The 19,292-nt window shown below is 37.8% G+C and overlaps 2 protein-coding genes across 3 annotated transcripts; both read right to left on the bottom strand.

Moving 5' to 3' along the window:
* Nucleotides 1-8,402: 8,402 nt before the first annotated feature.
* bpgm (2,3-bisphosphoglycerate mutase) lies at nt 8,403-11,711 on the bottom strand. The gene is made up of 3 exons (XM_026364642.1): nt 11,609-11,711; nt 10,457-11,079; nt 8,403-9,932 (listed from the first exon to the last, which is right to left on the bottom strand). Exons 2-3 carry the CDS (start codon nt 11,055-11,057, stop codon nt 9,757-9,759), a joined length of 777 nt encoding a protein of 258 aa, XP_026220427.1. The 5' UTR covers nt 11,058-11,079; nt 11,609-11,711; the 3' UTR covers nt 8,403-9,756.
* Nucleotides 11,712-12,383: 672 nt separating this feature from the next.
* Nucleotides 12,384-16,493, bottom strand: LOC113165232 (troponin I, slow skeletal muscle-like). 2 transcript variants are annotated; one of them, XM_026364613.1, is made up of 8 exons: nt 16,471-16,493; nt 15,826-15,868; nt 15,671-15,677; nt 14,710-14,754; nt 14,457-14,588; nt 13,758-13,847; nt 13,413-13,586; nt 12,384-12,793 (listed from the first exon to the last, which is right to left on the bottom strand). In XM_026364613.1, the coding sequence occupies exons 2-8, from the start codon at nt 15,834-15,836 to the stop codon at nt 12,707-12,709; spliced, it is 546 nt and encodes a 181-aa protein (XP_026220398.1). In that variant the 5' UTR covers nt 15,837-15,868; nt 16,471-16,493; the 3' UTR covers nt 12,384-12,706. The 2 variants fall into 2 exon arrangements, with proteins under 2 accessions (XP_026220398.1, XP_026220397.1); XM_026364612.1 differs by lacking the exons at nt 15,671-15,677; nt 15,826-15,868; nt 16,471-16,493 and having other exon boundaries at nt 14,710-14,775.
* Between the last annotated feature and the right edge of the window lie 2,799 nt (nt 16,494-19,292).

Genomic DNA, 19,292 nt, shown 5'->3' with positions numbered 1-19,292 from the left:
CCCTGATTTCTGACTTCAGACTCTCTCAAATGATTTCTCTTGGTTTGTCTCATCCTGCTTTGTTTACACGTTCTGATTTATTAAAGTTTTCTCTCCTCCATAGTTACCCACACCTCTAAAACTACCACAGTAGTGGTTCCCTTTAAGGCCACTTTGTTTACAGAGCTGATGTACAGTACAGTCATCGAGCTGAGAAAACCATCTCTTAAATCAGCTGATAAACCATTGAAGCAGCCTGTCAACACGCAGCCTTTACTTAGTGGACACACCCATTAAACATCTGTAGTGCCTGATGTTTGCAGCCTCATTTTTACTGTACAGACATGACAGTAGTCGTATTCTTCCCATGTAGCTCTTCTGGATTTACAGAATAGACAGAACAGTCTATTGAAGCAATAGGAATCAACAAACCACTGAAAATTATTTTTTAAATACAAATGGAGCCCCATGATGCAAACCCACTGGGCAACCCAAAATACAAGACATCCTAATGTGAGTGGTATAGATCAGACAGACATGATATCTCTGAGTGAAGCACCTCTCATTTATCATATTGATCAATGCTTCTTAATAGATTCTGTACATTGGATTAAACTATCGTGAAGTAAATGTGCCATGATATATAATCTCCAATCGAGTTTCTATTTAGAGCAATTAATCCAGTAGCCAAAGCCTCTAAGGAGTTAGTTAGTTATTGTCCATTACGCCAGTGGCACGTAGGGAAGCAACAAACATCCTCCACTCATGTCTGTTTTAGGCCAGCTAAAAATAATAAAGAGCCTCTAATGAGATAATAATAAATATGTATACTGGGCTAAGGGGACTTTCCTTAAGTTACGTACATAACACAGTAAGACCATCACATCTTGTGCCAGTCACCAACAGCAAAACACTCTCTGTCTGCCAAGTTAGAAGTTACATGCACAACTTTAAGTGTCTCAGAGATCTAATCCATGAAAAAGTTGGGTGTATAGACTTTGATGCCAAAGATATTTATTGGGTTGACGAATAAGGAAGTTAATTTATTTATAATGGCCCAACAGCTTTTGTCCTTTTCAAACCACTGCCAGTAAAAACCTTTTATCAAATGATCTTTTTCTACTTGCTTGAAACGGTGACCAGCTACACAGCAGCTGCCATAAACCACCTTGTTTTTGTCAGTAAGAGGGTCTGCCAGCAACCTGCGCCAACAGATACAGTACACTGCAGCGTGAAAGTACAGAGGAACTTCAGACAGGTTTCCCAGTCACAGGAGGCAGGAAACTAAACCAACAATAACTTCCAGACATTGTAGTCCAGTAGATCTGATGAGAATAAATCAAAAGTATTCATTTTCTACATTCACGAGTTCCTGTTTAAGATTGAACACCAGAAATGACTAGAGTTTGAGATTTTATATCAGTTTGGATTGTAGCTAACAAAACATAAAGTTACTATTACATTGGCAGAGATAAATAGTTGGTCTAACTAATCAATATTTTTGTCATTTACTGTTTAAAGTTGCAAATTTTAATCATTAGCAAAGAACCCATGAAACTTACCTTTAACATACATGCTTAATGTCTTCCTCTGTCATATAAGCTTATACTTCATTTTCATCCTTTCATTTTTGTATGTCTATCTTCAGATCTGAAGCCCACCAACAGTGAGTAGTGGGCCATAACGGGACACAAGCATCTAACTGTTTAGTTTTCACAATGGCTCTTACCATATACAGTCACAAAGGCTTATAAACACATTGGGCCAAAAGCGGGCTTTTTCTAACACACTCACAGATAGTTCTTGTGAAGGACTGACACTTTACCTTCCCAGAAAAAAAGAGTGATTTAATGTGACACACATATTTTAATTTCGGACAAACTGTGATGATGTTTGGAGACATGATTGTTGCTAAGAAAAGCAGTAGGAAATAATGCATGTCAAGTGATGTATACAGTTTTAAAGACTTACTAAAATCAAATTGATGCTGTTTGTTAATTATCTGTGCAGGACTCTTCTATCAATAACCAGAATATAACAACTTTCTGTGTAACATATAGCAGATAGGAGTTCCTGAATTAAAAGTGATCCGATTATCTGCATCATCACTGCCAGATCCAAGCACCCAAGATAACCCTCATCCCTCCTCTGCACGTCACTGTCATAGGATGTATTCCAGCTGTGTGATCTGTGGTGTGCTGTACAGTACTGCATGTGCAACAGTGAGCCAACATCTGTCAACTATCATGTCAAGAGCTCTTTGTGTCTCCTTGTGTTTACATAAAAAACACATGTGTATGTAATCATAATGACCACAACAGTTGATTTTGCTGGTCTTTTGTTATTTTTTGGCATCAGTCTCTTCTTATTTGTTCGTCATCATCTACATTTCTGATCATTCTCTCACAAGTTCTGCATTCATAATCTACAGCGGTGCATCATCTCAAAGCTTTGCTGACACAGTTCCTCTCCCTGTCCATCACTCCCTCACAGTTGAGGTCTGGTGCTGACAAAGGCTGCTCTGTGTTTCACAGCCAGGAGCTGGAGCACTGTAGACTCCATGGAACAGCAGTCAAAGACTGACTGACCTGCAGGGTAACAGCTCAGACACAATCATGAGTGAACTCTGTTTGTGTTGGCCCGAGTCCAGCAAAGCTGTCTGAGCTGTGCATTTCTAAAGTTTAAAAACTCACCACTTAGGTAGCGAGAGTTGATTGCCTTCTACCCCCCACTTTGCACACAAATGAGACATAGACTCTGATTAAAGATACTCACTTTGAGAGTTCCCATAACAGCTGTCCCATCCGTCACCAGACAAGTGATTTGTCTGAGCAGAGACATGTTACAGAAACTGATTATTCCTGCTCTGAAATGCAGCAGCTCCTCCTCAGAAACAAGCATTGTTCAAATGACGTTTTAATCTAGACAGAAATGTCTACCTGGACCTAACCCTGACATGGAAACAGCCTCTCAAACACATCGTACACATAAACTGTCAGAGATTCTTGTGATCCCCTCAGTTATACACGGTCAGCAGGTTGTAGGCTTCCAGGGTTTAACCGTTTTCTGTCATGAGGTGGAATCAGGTCCATAAATCATTCCCACATGACGGGTGGCCATGACAGTTTCTAACTGGTACATCTGCAACTCATTTGTCTCATCTGGACATCCTTTCCCTTCTGTGGCCCTGTGGCCTACACTGACTCAGATCACAAGCTGGTGCAGGACATCTTCCTCTGATCTTGGTCTGTCTGCTTTTATGCAAACGGCACCTTGTTATTGGCTGGCTTCTGCCGCTAACACTCTCCAGACACTGCTCATGAATATTTATTCAAATGTTTGCAACCAGTCAATTGAGGAAAACAGCAATGACAAGGATCCTATTCTGAGTTAGTTCCGGTCTGAAGAAGACAAAGAAAGTTCAGACATGGTAGGTTTCCTAACGACAGTCTCTAAATGCAATTGTCTGCCATGACTTTACTTTAGACTGGCAAAAAATAATCTGATGCATCTGTCAAAAACACAAAATACACAACTTTTACATTAAAGAACTTAGTAACTTACAGATTTTAGATGCACAAGTACACGAACAGCTTTTAAAGGAATACTGCAACATTTTGTCACCTGTCTTTCTGAGTCAGATGAGAAAACCAAGACAACTCTCACGTCTATAAGTAGTGTATAAATAAGAATATAATGAGCATATAAGCTAGCACTAGGAGACAATTAACCTAGCTATTAACCTAGCTTAGCAAGTCTGGAAGCAGGAGAAAACATAAAGCCTTCCACTGCCTTAATAAATAGACTTATTAGTAACACGTTGTACCCCCGTTGTTCAATACAGAAAACAATCACTTAGGCTTAGAGAAACACATTTTCTAAATCTGACATGTGTCTCCTGTGTGTGGTTTACAAACTATTGTCATTTCAATTAGTATTTTTTCACTTTGCATTCAGACTGCAAAAGCAAAATCTAGTGCACAGCAGGAGGAAAAAAGTGAATCAACTAAAACTGCACAGGTTTGTGGCACATTTAGAGAGACGCTGCAGCAAATAAGTGAATATGTGATTTGGTAATACAATAATATGACGATGTGATCTCAATCATTTAAAATAATTAAATAGTTAAGGAATGACTAATATGGGAAGCACTGATTTTTGAATTGTACTAATGTTGGTTACTAACTTGTGACATATTGCGATTAATTGTAATTAGTTGATTTCTAAAAAAAAATCCTCAAGTGGTCCACGGAAGATTAAAATAAGTCTTATAAGACATGGCATGCAATACAAAATGTAAAAGCCCTTCACTAACATTGTTTGTATAACTTCCTTAGTGCTTCTATTTATCTTAACATTGTGTACACACCACGTGCTGTTTGTGTATGATTTTGTAATGATGGCGTCTAGAGCGTGTCCCAGTGTATTAATCAGACATCAAAAGGAGGCGGAGGCAGGCATGTTCTGTTAAACACTGTTTCTAATGGCTGATTTACATTTGGTTTGGCAAGTTGTAGTAGACCTCACGTCTTCAAACAGGAAAGACATGCAGGCAGCTGGAGTAACTGTACAGCTCTCAGTAGAATTTATGGGTTTAAGCAAAAAGTGAAAATTAAAACTATTAAAACTATAAAAATATTTTTAGGTTTCAAAAACCCTAAAGGAGATCATGATCATACCATGAATCCAGTGAGGACTCTGCTGTCCTCAACCTTCACTGGAATGTGTTTAGCTTGTTGCATAGCTGCGCACTTACATATACGGTAAGGGCAGAGGTACTGTTTCATCTAATGCTGTAAATCCTTTCACATTTGTCATTACAGTATTCTAGCTGGTGGTACAGTAAGGTTGATGAATGAGGGATTTAATGAGGCCATTTTGTTGCTGTCATTGTTCTTTGTAATACAATCAGCTAAATATACAACATGTAGCACATGCACTGAAGGTGCTTACATCATTTGAATCATACAGGATTTCTTGTCAAAATATAAAAAAGTCTTTCAACACGCAAATAGATAAACAATTGCCTGCGAGGCGTTTACAATCAATCAAGAAGCCACAGCTGCATAGTCCACATGACCAAACATGGTCACATATGAAAATGTCCCTGACCAGGACACAAATTCCACACAATTTACAAGCCACAAAATACTGTCGTGTTGACCTTTACTGCAGCTCACTGAAATGTGCACGGCATGGAGTGTGTGTTGTTTTGTGAACCTAGCTTGTATACACAGAGTAATGAGGTCAACAGGACATTCATTCAAGCTTTTCAGCGTTTCACACAGTGTTCTGCAGCTCATCTTAGTTTTAATTAGCAAGAGGACACGCAGAGCCCATCATCAGGCGACAGGTTAACCCTAACAAAGGGGAAAAGGTTCTCCGCTTGCTGATACAAATCTGAATCTTTACTTTTACTAAGTGACAAGAGAAGCTGCAACAAGAAATGTGATGCGATGCAAGATTCTTTATTAATTTACATTCAAAGCTGAGTTAAAGTTCCCTCCTCACCAAGGGCTCAGTGGAAATCGATGCAGCTATGTACACTCCCTGTTCCGCATCCCATCTGCTGGGATGGTGGAGACTGCAGCCTCCTTTTAAGGAAGTACACAGGCTGTGTTAGTTGTAGTGTCCCCGCTTTGGCAAGGTGCACGGCCGTGAACAGAGAGCGTGGTTTACTCTAGGAAATACCTGCTGCTATACGAAGTGGCAATCCAAGAATAACCAATTTCCATTGTGAATGCTGTGAATCAACTTTCCATAATTCTGCTGGGAGCTAGGAAACATAACTGAAAGGCTGTTTGTCATCGTTACTGTTGATAAAAATACTTCATAATAATGGAAGTCTCAAACCGTGGAGTAGGAACAGCTGGACACTTAAACAAATCCAACTTCTAAATCATTCACGTTGTGATGTAAGGAAAGCTATTTTTCCTTGCATGTACAGTAAGCAGACTGGATGGGAGACTGGTGGCTGATGACTTAATGTCTGAGACACCAACGCTCACCTCTAGCCCTCCTGTAATTTGCTCCTGTGGAAAACCATTTCCTCCCACCTGTACAATCACCCAGTAGACAGCCCTGTTTTTTTCTTTATAGCAACAAAGACTCATTTGTGCTCAGATTAAAACATTAGTCTGTACCAAATCATCATTTGGCAAATTCACAATTTCTTTTTAATGACAACTTTTAAACTCTGACTCGCCATTTGGGCCTTGTAATCTTAATTGATGATGTTTGTTTTATGGGGAACATACGTCATCCATATGTCATTAAATACACATTTGTGAACTCTTCCTCGTTGTTGAGTCCTCTTTGTCTGTCTTTTTGTTATAAAACTGTGAGTATGCATTCACGCTTGCTGAAAATTAATGAGTCTGAAATCAAATGTCTCATAACTCATTTTTGCAATTAATCCACAGTGTGCACAAACGTTTTAATGTGAATACACAGCTGTTTTGACTCTTGTGTCGCAAAATTATTCTGATTTCTCTTACAGAGAAGCAAGATGGTCTGTAAATCCAAACACATTTCCAGTCCCTGGGGAGATGAGCCTGTGGTCATAAACTCACACACTCCAGCCCCATGTGGTCGTAGCCTTTATCTTCAATACCATCTAAGGAATAGGAGTCTTTCTTGGCATGTCCACCACAGCAAACAGCTTTTGCACGGCCAGATGTCTGCTCAATGTATGAGTAACAGAAACTAAAGTCAAATAATAGTATTCACGTCTAGTCTAAATTGGACAGAGCAGATACAATGCCTCAAGCAAAAGAAAATAAACAGGAATGCGGGAGTTTGAACCAACCCACTGTTTAGTAAGTATTTTATGATATATATAAATAAGAAATGTAACATTTCTCTGTCTTTCTGTTTTATAGCTACATGTAGATCCTGCCTTATCAATATCATTCATGTATGTGTCTTAGATAAAAAGATGTCTTCCAAAGAAATATGCTAAACTCTATGACCTTTAAATGTTCAGCTTTACAAAAGTCTCTTAAGGAATGAACTGGATGATCCACAATTGAAATGGGCAGTACTTTGAGTACATTTTGCATTAGTATTTATACTTTAACATTTGTTCAGAGACTAAAAAACATTTTCCAACACATGTAATTCCAGCTGTCCAGCTGTTCCACACATTTGAATTAGTGAGACACATTTCCACATTGAGTAAGGTCTTAAGTTTCTTTTCATTAATCATTTATGAATGATTTACTTTTAATTAAAATAGGTCTGCTTTGACACATGAAAATTAAATCAGCTGTAAAATATTTTTTCCAAGGAGTAGAGAAGTGAGGCATCTATATCTAAGTAAGGTACAGTTTTTAGTTTACAGCAGTTGTTCCTAATCTAAACCATGAAGTTAATATGTGGGAATACGCATAACTTCATCAGTGTCTGTAATTCTCTGCTTAAATCTATGATCCTTCAGTCACTCTGCATAGAAAAATGAACACAAAAACAACTGGAGATTTTTCACATGAGCTACTTTCTGAGTTAACATCATAAAAACTTACCAGGCCTGCAGACCAAAGTGATGTTCCTGTTGGAAATCAGCAGAGAGAGAGAGTCACCAGAGGTTTATAAGCACAGCATGAACAGCCCCGCCTGCTCAAGCTGCAACTGAGAGCAACTGGGCTGATGTGTGCCTGTGTACATGTACAGTTTAAATTTTGTCATGCATTTGCCACTGTTTCCTTAGTTTTCAAATAAAAACTCCTAGTCATATTGATTATGAAATGGTCTTTAAGAGAGACAACAAGCAATATATAATACAAATGAATATGATAAACTTTGTGTTTACTTTGTGTGAGGTTTTCTTTTCTACAAGATTTTCCACATTGCATTGCTGATCAGTATGTTATCAAATCTGTTGAGCTCAAATAATATAGCTTATAAATAAATTAGTCTTACATTCTTTTCATTACTGGTTTAGGAAGAAATGGAAAATGACCATGGTGGGATGTAGGCTACATGTGAAGGCTGTGGTCTATACGGTGTGAAGTCCACCAAAATACACAGTATCATTGCTACCACACAGAACCAAAATCATGATCATGTTCATTTAAGAGCTTTTCCAATTAGAGGGTTTCTTCCTCGTTCAGCCCAAGTGGTTTGGCCAAATTACAGAAATGGTTGAGAAATGACGAGACACTCCTCTAGATCCATCTGTGGTAGCCAAGCAGACTCAGTTGTTTATGTTTCCAGTGGGCTCAAGGCAACCAGGATCCAAATTGCAGACATATTTGTACTTCCCAAACAGCATTGTTGTTTGCTTTCTAATTAGTTTAGTAATAAATTTACAGTTAGCTTTATATCATTGTGACATCTGGAACTCCTTCCTATTGTGAAATGATGAACTTTCGGATAAAATGAAGCTTAAAATTTACCATAGCACAGAAATAACAATAAAAATATGTCTTTGGAAAATGTTATTCAGTTTTATTTCATATTTCATCTTTCAGCACATATTGTGAGGAGAGAAAGCAGCAAAAAATACATTAAATGATCTTACATAGAATTACAAATATATTACTGTATTCTTTTTGCTGCACATGCATTTAAATTCCCTCCTCCCCTGTTGACCTAAAAAACCAGTGTACTAAATAACAGCAGTAAAGAAACATAACACACAAAGTGGGAAACAGCAAAACACAAGTGAGGCAAAGTACTGTACATCTATCCTGAAAAAGCAATACAACAAACAATGACATAACCTGTGCCACACCTAGTAATAACATAACATGACAAATATGACTGTTACAATACATAATGTGCAGACTCAAGAGTGGCTTCATCATTTTCAATCATGTTATCAACGGTTAACAAACATCAAATGGCACATGTCTAATAATAATTTAGAATTTTTCATGAAAACCAAGTGCTTGTTCTTAATAATGGTATTTATCACTTACATGATGCGTTAAATAAGAAATAGACACACAAATCTGCATAAAATCCCACCGAAAGTGTTAAGCATGAACGAGGTTTTCATATCAAACAGCCATGGCTGTTAGACACAGTGTTGAAACTGAGAAATCAGTAGAGGTTTTCAGTGGTTTTGCACATTTACAGCACTTCTGCAGCTCACAATTACCCCATTCCTGGAATGAACAGTTTGCCTTTCAATTTCAATGAGGTAAGATTTGTTAGACAAGTGCTTCTTTTCTCAAATAAAAATCACTACAAGATCGGTTTAATATTCTGGTTGAAATAAGCTTTCAAAAAGAGAATTTGAAAATATGTTAACACGGAAGGCACATTTAAAATCCAAGATAAAGCTTATAAATGTAACAGAAAAGCATTCTTTAGGTACAGTAGGAGCAATAATTCCTTCTTTCTGAATATATCATTTTTTATTGCTTTTCTGCATCACCACATTACTACTAATCTGTAAGGTTGAGCCAGTGAGTAAATAAATAAATAAATAACCATCTTAGGGCTTAAGAAGACACAACTGTGTGAAATATTAGCAACAAAACACACACACTTCCCCAGTATGCACACAAAACACAATTCAAAACAGTGCTAAAACAGTACAGTACATCTCAGAACTTTTTCCACCAGTCTGACTATGTGCATTCTGTGCCCAGGTCAGGCCAGTATTACACACACAGTAAGCTAATAATATAATAATATTGTTACTATTACTGTCTATTGTTATAAGTTATTTGAGTCTTTTGGAGAGTTTGGCTTTCCCTGTGCTAAATTAAAAGTGCACAATAAAATAAAAACTGAACTATTTCAAGTCTTATAGCCAGTTTAGTGCATTCAGATTGATGGTTTGGCTTTTCCCTGATCCTCCACCTTTTTGATGGCAGCCTGAATCTTTGCTTGATCTCCCAACAGCTGCCGAGGCTTTACAGGACTGAGGTTTTCATCCAGCTCAAGCAGCACGGGTATCCCTGTAGGCAACGTCACGCTGGCTATGTCCTCGTCCGAAATACCTATTGAAATGAAGACAGTCATGATTAAAAATCATGCTAGACAAACAATTCACAAACATTTTATGGCAATTTGCAGTTTTTCATTTTGTATTAGTGTATTACAATGAAAATATTTCCCGGAAGAAATGTACTGACTGTAATGTTAGATTACTGCCAAATTTATGATACTAGTGCAGATTCTGTTGGTATATAACCTGTGCTACATTCAGTCAATATGTGTTAGGTTAGTGGGTGGTCTATGGCACCCAAAGCTTACAAGTGTAATGAAAGGTCAGCATGGACTTCATGACCGCAGTCAAATGTAATATTAACTCTGTGGCCTTTTTCTAGAAGTTCAACCTTCCATTTCTGGACCTGAAATATGTCCTTCTCAATTCAATGACTCTAATTACAGTGAAAAAGCAGCTTGTAAGACCCTTAACAGGAGTTCAGGCATTGTTGAATTCAACTGAATGCATTCACCCTACAAAATAACAAATGCTGAGAGAGCACTGTTCATCATAGGTTGCAGTTCAATAGTATACCTTCCAGATGTTTCAGCAGGGCCCTGCAGCTGTTTCCATGAGCAGAAATTAGCACAGTCCTGCCTTTTTTTATTTCTGGAACCACAGTGCTGTCCCAGTATGGCAGCAGCCTGTCCAACACCTCTTTTAGGCTCTCTGCTCGGGGAAGGTTCTCTATTGGCACATCACAAGTGGTGTATCTGCGGTCATTGTAAATTTCCAGAAAGTAAGGGTGCGACTCATCAATTGGAGGCGGTGTCATGTCATAGCTCCTTCTCCACAACTTCACCTTTTCCTCTCCGTGTTGAAGAGCCATCTCTGCTCGGTTCAAGCCAATCAGGGAGCCATAGTGGCGCTCATTAAGTCTCCAGGACTTGACAACAGGAACCCACTCCTGGCCCATAGCCTCCAGCACCAGCCAGGCTGTCTGGATGGAGCGACTAAGTATGGAGGTGAATACTATGTCGAACTTGTAGCCCTGCTCCCTCAAGAGCCTGCCACAGTCCTGGGCCTCCTTTACCCCATCCTCGCTCAGCTTCTGGTCAACCCAGCTGCAGAAACGGTTCTCTTTGTTCCAGGCGCCCTCGCCATGCCTCAGCAGAAAGAGTTTGTACTTAGACATATGAGGCACCAGTAGCAGACACCTGCACACATTCAGGATAAACAAGTTATGCAGTTAGTCATTTCAGAAATAAAAATAACATCAATATGCATATGTAAATGCAGTAACATTTAATATGCAAATTTAAATACAATGCCATTCACTTCCAGTTTACAGTGCATAGCTAGCTGTAGTGCAGCGTTAGCTAGCTGATCTGACTGCAGGATTAGGAACACCGGCAAAAGGTTAAAGGTTATCTTAATAAGGTTACAGGCTAAAGGCTGATAGCTACATCCTGATTAAACAGCATGAATTAAATACTGGACGCAATGCAATAGGAAATAACGTCATCTAAACACTACATGGACTATTCTATTGCATGCTGCAGCAAAGCTTTTTAGCTAGTTAGCTTGATAAATGGTTGTGTTGGTATGAAAATTTACCGTTAGCACCGCATTTGTAATATGGCCGCAAAGACGGCGGTAAAGACAGGAAATAATGTATAAAAAGCAAGGCACAGGCATGTGGCAACCTCATCCCAAAATGAAAATATTGTGAAAATGTCGGCTTACCCTGTGTGGGTCTTAAATCCTGCCTAAATGCAGCTGCTCCAGTCGTTTGTGTTGACAGCAGATCACGTCCAACAGCGTCCGTGTTGATGATTGACAGTCGGATCGTCCAATCGTATGTGCAGATATGGCATGTGGGCGGTACTTCCAGCAGATGATATGCCCATATTAGGAGTTGTAGTAACTGAGGGGCACGGTCACCGTGGAGGAGGAAGAAGAAGAAGGGGAGTAACAGCTGACTGTCATGGAGGGCTGCATCAGCTGACAGTGTGAGGATGCTTTATAGTAAGGGGTTTGTAATTTACACTGTTGTTTTTAGGAGAAGGACATCAGTTTAAAAGAAGGTTGTTTACAGGGAGAGGGAGTGGAGATGCTTATGCACAGTAAGCTTGTGTACCTGCCCAAAACTTATGCAAGTGGAACTGACAAACCATAAGAGTACATTTTTTAAAGAAACTATGTCAACATGCTGTGGTTTTAGCTAATCAAATATGAATATTGCGTGTGTGTGTGTGTGTGTGTAGATGTTTTAATTATGCATGTATACATTGAATCATCTGGCAATTGCTGAGATGTGTCTGGTTGTGCTTTTTGCAGAATCATCAATGTCTGCTTCAGTATATTGTTTCTACAAAAAGAAAAGAAAACATGCAATTGTAATTTTTTTTTTATTTTTGCCCACAATAATACACGGTAAATGTCAAGCTAACATATTTAACAGTAGTCAAATATAAATATATTTATTTAAATATCAAATAGGCCAATAAGGTCTCTTCTCTGGGCAATGTCAGTTATGTTTTTACTGTACTAGATATAGTCAACTGTAGTATTCTCCTCCTAAATTCATACAGAAAGTAAACATTACAGAATCAGAATACATACCAATGCATTAAACACACTTTTTTGAAATAGGCTATATTTTACATTATGCAAAAAACTATACGCATGCGAGTTAAGCTAGTTCATAATTACCATTTTCACATGTTGTTACATGACGTGTGTCAGAACCGTCTTGCTAATCTGGTTTTCATTTTCACTGTCATAATGAAGAGAGAACAACTCTGACAACTACTGGTTCCACCTGTTATGAAGAGGACAATTTTATTGTCCTGCATCAAACAGCTTCTTTCTGCCCTCCATGCCAGACATGGCATCCACGTTCTTACGCCAATCAGTCACCTCCTCTTTCTGTGGAATAACAATGTAAAATGATTATCAGTTCATTTCAGTCAAGCCTAGTCACTTGTAAGCACTTTGTAAACCATCAATATGCACGTGTTAAGTCAGATAAGTACACGTGCTTGTTCTATTACTGCACATACTGTAGGACAGCATGCTTACTTCCTTACACCTATTGACACCCTTCTCAGGTTGTTTACAGTAAGTACAATTTAGCCTATTTGAAGGCATTTTAGCAGTCTGGGTTTTAGCTTAGGATTTAATTTATAGCATCATTTAAATCTGCTTTTTATGAGCTTGCCATCACAACATTTGCCATCCACACATGTGGATATTTAGCATTACCATTAAAATCCAGGGTTCACAGATTCACAGTGTCAGCAATTTGATTTTATCCACGCTATGTGGCCCTTAAAGTTAAAATGATACCTACACCACTGATTTCAACTATGGCATGAATTTCCCTACTGAAAACATCATTATTTGATCTTGGATATGTGTTGCCATTCATGTGCTGTGCTAAATAGCTGCAACCAAGACTCCCAGGCAATCATGTCAGTGACTTTGAATCACATCACCTGGACTGGCACCACATATTTTTTCAATAATTAAAACCAGCAGCCCTCACCTTCTCCTCTTCCTTCTTGACTGTCTTGAGGTTGGCCTTGAAGTCCACAGACTCTTTGACCTTAGAGCCCAGCAGAGCTCCCAGCATGGCGTCAGCAGACACCCTGACCCTCCTCAGGTTTGGTCTCTTCATCTTCCCCTTCAGCTCAAAGATCTTCTGAGACAGATCCTGTATCTGTGATCAGCACAAATGAGAAAACCAGACTCAAGATTACCATAAAGTCAGATGAATATTGGTTACATGTTGTCTTAAATATGGAAAAAAGCTTTTTACTGGGACTGTCCAACTGTGATGGTTTCTTTTTCATGTGTAAAAAGACAGAAATTTTACTTTTACATTACTTACCTTGACATCATTAATCTTCACTTTAGCATAAATGTCATACCGCTCTTCATCAACCACATCAATTTTCTGATGCAGCTCTTTGCAAAGATTCTGTGGACAGAAACCTTAAATGTATTAGTCACATTTAAAGTGCCAAGTAAAGGAATTTGTTTTAAAGAATTGATCAGGATAATTCATGGAAATGTTGACACTGTAAAGAACAATGCACAGAGACAGTGAGATGTGAATGGGACTAGACTTGTTCATAAAACACAGGCTGAGTTTTGTATAACTGATGATGATCTGCAGCTTGAGTCTATAAACTCTGTGCAGAGTTTCTATAGCAACTACTTTCCATTGGTCCCAATTAAAACTATTGACTTTTAGTTCTGTGTAATATTCTCACTAATTAGTCCAAAAGGCATTGCTGTTAGGATCTTGGACGTAGCAACCCCTCAAACAAGAGAATTACTTGAGTTATAGTTGGGTGGCTACAAATGTCTTGGCAGAAGATCTCTCACAATCTCTGCGAATAAAACTAAAACTAATTACCTGAGGCTAGGCATCATGGGGGGTGGGAGGGCAGGAGTGAAATGGGTGACCTGACTCTTTAACTTACGTTTAGACAGTTATTTGATTCAATGCTTGACTTTCTTTGGAGCCACAACCAGAAAAAAAACACCTGATGTGAAGCTTTGCATGCTTCAGTGATAAATGTACCTGGAGGTCTTGTACAGACAGGCCTGACAGTTGGAGTTCTGGGACTTTCTCAGCAAGGGTTCGCACTCGTTCATCTTTTCTGGCTTGCGTTTCACTCTCCAGCATGGCCATGGCTTTCTTTAGCAGTTTAGTCTGGTGTGGAGAACATATAAAATTACACCCCAGACAATGTATGGTTTACAGTTCTTAAAGAATGTAAATTTTTAGAAAATGTTTATGACATTACTGTCAAAGACTAATACAAAGAAAATACCTTCAAGAACAGTCTGCGTGATGCAGAGATTTTTGGCTTTGGTTTCTGGAAAAAAGATGTATACATCTTATTCAGTTTCTGGAAAAATAATTTATTTAAAATGCAGAACCATACACAGTGTCTTCCAGTAAGTGCTTTTTTTTCTGCATGAAGTTGTATGTCAGCCTGGTTCTGATTGACTGTTTATAATGGCATTTGAAGTTTTGTGAACCCCTTAGAAGTCCCTAAAGTCCTTAAAAATTTGTTTGTGGCAAAAATACATCTTAAGTAACTGGTGTGACCCCATTTTGCAGCAATAACTTCAAAAGCTCATTGATCATTGCAAGCCATCTTGGCCCAGAGGCAACAAAGCAGGCCCATACCATAATACTGCCACCACTATATTTCACAGATGGAATAAGGTTCTTATACTGGAAGTATAAAGTTTTTGGTTGTTGCCAAACAAAACACTTCTAATTCAACCTAGAAACTTCTACTTTGGTCTCATCAGTCCACAGAAGCCTCTTCCAGTAGCTATATGGCTTTCCCACATGAACAAACTGGGGACAAGCAGTGATGTTGCAAGAAAGTTTTCAAGACATTACCGAGTTCTCTATGACCTCCTGTGATTACACACCTCTTCCTGTGACCCTTGTTGGTCAACCACTCCTGGGGAGGGTAATGATGGAATTGAAGGTTCTCCATTTGTAGACAATCAGCCTGATAGTCAACTTCCAAATTCTTTAAGAAATTCTTCTGTAACCCTTTCCAGTCTGGCGAGCATAAACTACTCTTCGATTCTGACGTTCTCATAAAAATTCTCAATTTTGATATACGTAAATAAGATTGGATCATTTTCCACAGTCAATAAATTAAAGAGTAAAGTTTTGTCTCAATGTTTAATTGGGGTTCCTTTGTCCAGTTTTAGGACTTTAAGTACTGTAATTTAATTAATTACAAAATAAATATAACATCAACTCACCGAAGGCCTGAAATGGTTCAGAAGGGTGTGTCCGTAATTCATGTAGAGACAGAGAAAATATTTCATTATTGTTGGTATTATCATTTTCACCTTAACTCACCTGCCACCTGTGAGTTATGTTGTAAAAACATTATTAAAATTATGTAGGAACGTACGCTTCAGACATCACTGTAGTTTTGTGTGCCTCCCCTTGTCAGTCTGAAAGTGTAAAAAAACAAACAAACATTGTTTTATAGAAGAATACACACAGATGCACACATAAAGTCAGAACTGACAGCTCAGCCTTCAGTTGTAAGTTAGAAACACATACATCATTGATTGTACAGCCACAGCATGGCATACTGACAGTGTACAGTATGACATTGCTTAAAGGTCAACAACTGACCAGTGTAAAAATATACACAAAGACAGAACTCATCAACCATTTTCATAGATTTTTATAAGAAGAATAAAAAGATTTATTTCAAGATCATCACACTGAAATTAGCAGAATTATTCACAATGGCAGTGGGTTCCAAAGTAAAACACATAAATCAAATTCCCACGATGATATGTTATTTAAACTCAGAGAACATCAGCTGATCTCATATCTGACTAAAATGTTCTCTGAATCACTACACCCTTTTAAGATGAGATGTCTTTTATTCAGTGAGAAAGTGAACCCCAGTTGTATTTAAAGTTTAAAACTGTCATTAATCAATGTCCTTTATAAAACATTTTAGCAAAGTTTTTGTTAAAATAAAGCCTTTAATTGATTTAGTCTCTGTTGCTCTGTAATATTTTAAAATAAAAATCCTTACCTTATACAGTAGGCAACAAATACTCACAGCCTTCTTTTTCTGAGATGAGAAGGGCAGAAAGAGGGTAGATATATAGATTCTAGTGCTCGTGTGAGTGGCTCACTAAAATAGACCCTCTGTCCTCACCATTCTTGCTCTGTGTCTCCTGCATCATATGTATGAGGTGTGAAAGTTCTTACTGGGACTGTCCAACTGTGATGCTTTTTAAGTGCCTTTGCTGTCTTCTTACTGAGGAGAAGAAGTGGAAGATTGAATTAGTTTCAATCTAATGTTCTGTGTTTGAAAAAGGTTGAACCCACATACAATCCAGAGTGACACTGGTTGTTCCAACTTTGTGTACAAGTGCAAAACCGAACATGAAGACAAACACTGATATCTACAGCTACACTGAAGTATTTAGAAATATAACACTGAATGTCTGACAAACCAGATGGAATTTACCACAATGGATAACTCACTAGTAGTTGTTAATTTATGAAGCACAAACAAGATTTAACCAGAGTTAACATACTTTACTGTAGGTCCAAAGACTGTGAAGGAGTTATACTGCCATCTCAAGGCTGCAGATATAACATGGACAATAAATAACAAAATCCTATGACAAAAACTGTTAAAGAGGTGTGTAATGAAGTCAGTATTCTGCACACAGAACAATCTATGATGATACGATGTTCATAAATCACTTAAAGGAGTGAGTACTTAGGACTCAAATCACTTAAAACTATTGTTTCTTTACCAGTGGCATCAAACAGCTTTGTTCAGTCAATGGCAGACATGGCTTCTATACAGTATACCTAGGCCAGTCACCTCACTCCTCCTGTGAGACAAACAGCCAAGATAAAAACAGATGATTTGTCTCAACATAACTTACATTATTAACCCCAAAGCAACTTACTGTTTCCTCTTCCTTCTTTTTTTGGTTTGGGCTTGGCCTTGAAATTCCTTGTGCTTAACAAGATGCTCGGCGTCATTTCAGCTGAGATCTGCTCTGAATCTTATGATCTTAGATTCATGTTTTCAATCTGGTCATGGGAAAGAAAGGATTGCGCTGTTGTTGTTATATGATAACAGAGATAACACAGGACACAAAGCTCTGGAAAAAGCTCTAGTAAGCGGACATTAAGTTAAGCTGTGTATGGTGCACTGTAGTTTGTTTTAATTATGTGTATGTAACAACTGTACACATGCATTGAAGTAATCAAATTTCTCTAAAAGTAAAACTCATTTAAGCTGGTCCAATTAACAGAGACAAGTAAATAAAATATGCAGAGAAACAAATTTAATTGCTACTTTTCATTTATTTGCTTGTGGTTACAAATGAACATCTGTTATAAAGTCAGTGAGCCACAATCATTGCACAACACACATTCTTGATATAAAGCCATTTTTTTCCCAGTTTACAAATCATTGGTCTAACACTAATGTACAATAATTGTCTGGGGTTTTATATTTTATGTTTTATTCCATCAGTGTAATAATACAGTATATTAGTTTCCATAATTTACTTCTAAATGTCCAGTTTGTTGTGTATAACACAGCTGTGAACTGTGAATTTCCAAAATGTTCGGGTAAACTGTTTATCATCTGACTGTTTGTGATGCCACTTGAAGGTTGTGTTTGTACATCTCATATACTGTATGTTGTGACCTTCTTTGTGTAGTAAAGTAATTGGGAGCAGTACATTTAAGCAAATATTTCCACATACATCATTTTATGACACTGCCATGTTATCTTTGCGCACCTTGATCCTACAGTTTCTAACAAACAAGATCAAGATCAATCACTGTGCAGGTCTCAGCAGACAGTAGATCCTACACAAAGGTAAAGGACCCCCTCTACTGGTCTTAGTGTATTACATACACAATGTTCATGAACTCAAAAAAATTGTGGTTAGTAAGAGTAAAGATATTCTGTTTTGAAGGACAGCTCTTGCAAAGAGAAAACAAGAGAGCAGAGCTTCTCTGTCAACTTCTGCTGTCTCCACTTGCAGAATCTTAAATTAATTTTAAATAAATAAAATTATTCACACAGGAATCTCACCTTTAATTACAGAATAAGCATAATTTAATCAACCCCCCAAAATCTACCACACTGACTGATCTCTTCCTAGCAAGTATTCATGGAATTCATTCAAGGATTCATCTCAAGTAAAGAAAAACTCAAAGATCTTTAATTTAATTTATACATTTTGTATTTTTATAAATAAACTTCACAGTAATGAATAATGAACACGATATATTGTGGAGCTAGGCAATAGAGACTCTCTTGATGTAATTAATTTCAATACATAGTTTTACAGTATGTAAATAAAACTATTTCAACAGTGTCTGTGAAGATTCTCAGTCATCCAGGTGAAGTTACCTGGAATTTAAGTCAAGGCAAGTGGACTTTTTAACTAGCAGGTTAAAACGTACAGTATCACTACTCATCCAACAAGAAAGAAATCCAGTTTACGTGACTTATGGTCAATTACAGATAATTCAAAAGTGGTGATACTGTTTGTCTTCATTTGCCACAGTGGACCAAGAAAATCAGTACAGTGTGTGAGGCAGACTCATTAGAAATATTAAACATCGTACAATGATTACAAAATAGCAATAGCAATTTTGTAATCACATTTAACACCAGTTCGACTGAGCTGTTCACTAAAAAAGTTTAGTCTCCACTGGTGCAGAGTAGAGGAGCCTTAAAGTTATACATTCACTGTGATTGCCCTTTCCAAAAAACCTTGTCACAGAAACTGTGCTAAATGAAAATACAAGTCAAGACGTTTATGTTATTTTGCATGCATTACAGCCGTGTAGTTTCATTTCAAGATATTT

This window comes from Anabas testudineus, chromosome 6 (assembly GCF_900324465.2).
Source record: "Anabas testudineus chromosome 6, fAnaTes1.2, whole genome shotgun sequence".
Lineage (NCBI taxonomy): Eukaryota > Metazoa > Chordata > Actinopteri > Anabantiformes > Anabantidae > Anabas > Anabas testudineus.
The sequence above is the reverse complement of the archived record's forward strand: the minus strand, read 5'-3'. Positions and strand labels throughout refer to the sequence as shown.

Coding starts and splice junctions, on each gene's coding strand:
- LOC113165232 (XM_026364612.1), bottom strand. CDS start 14,775: ATGTATACATCTTTTTTCCAGAAACCAAAGCCAAAAATCTCTGCATCA. Junction 14,589..14,709: donor CACGCAGACTGTTCTTGAAG/GTATTTTCTTTG, acceptor TCTCCACACCAG/ACTAAACTGCTAAAGAAAGC. Junction 13,848..14,456: donor TGTCTGTACAAGACCTCCAG/GTACATTTATCA, acceptor TTCTGTCCACAG/AATCTTTGCAAAGAGCTGCA.
- bpgm (XM_026364642.1), bottom strand. CDS start 11,057: ATGTCTAAGTACAAACTCTTTCTGCTGAGGCATGGCGAGGGCGCCTGG. Junction 9,933..10,456: donor CCTGCTGAAACATCTGGAAG/GTATACTATTGA, acceptor TCATTTCAATAG/GTATTTCGGACGAGGACATA.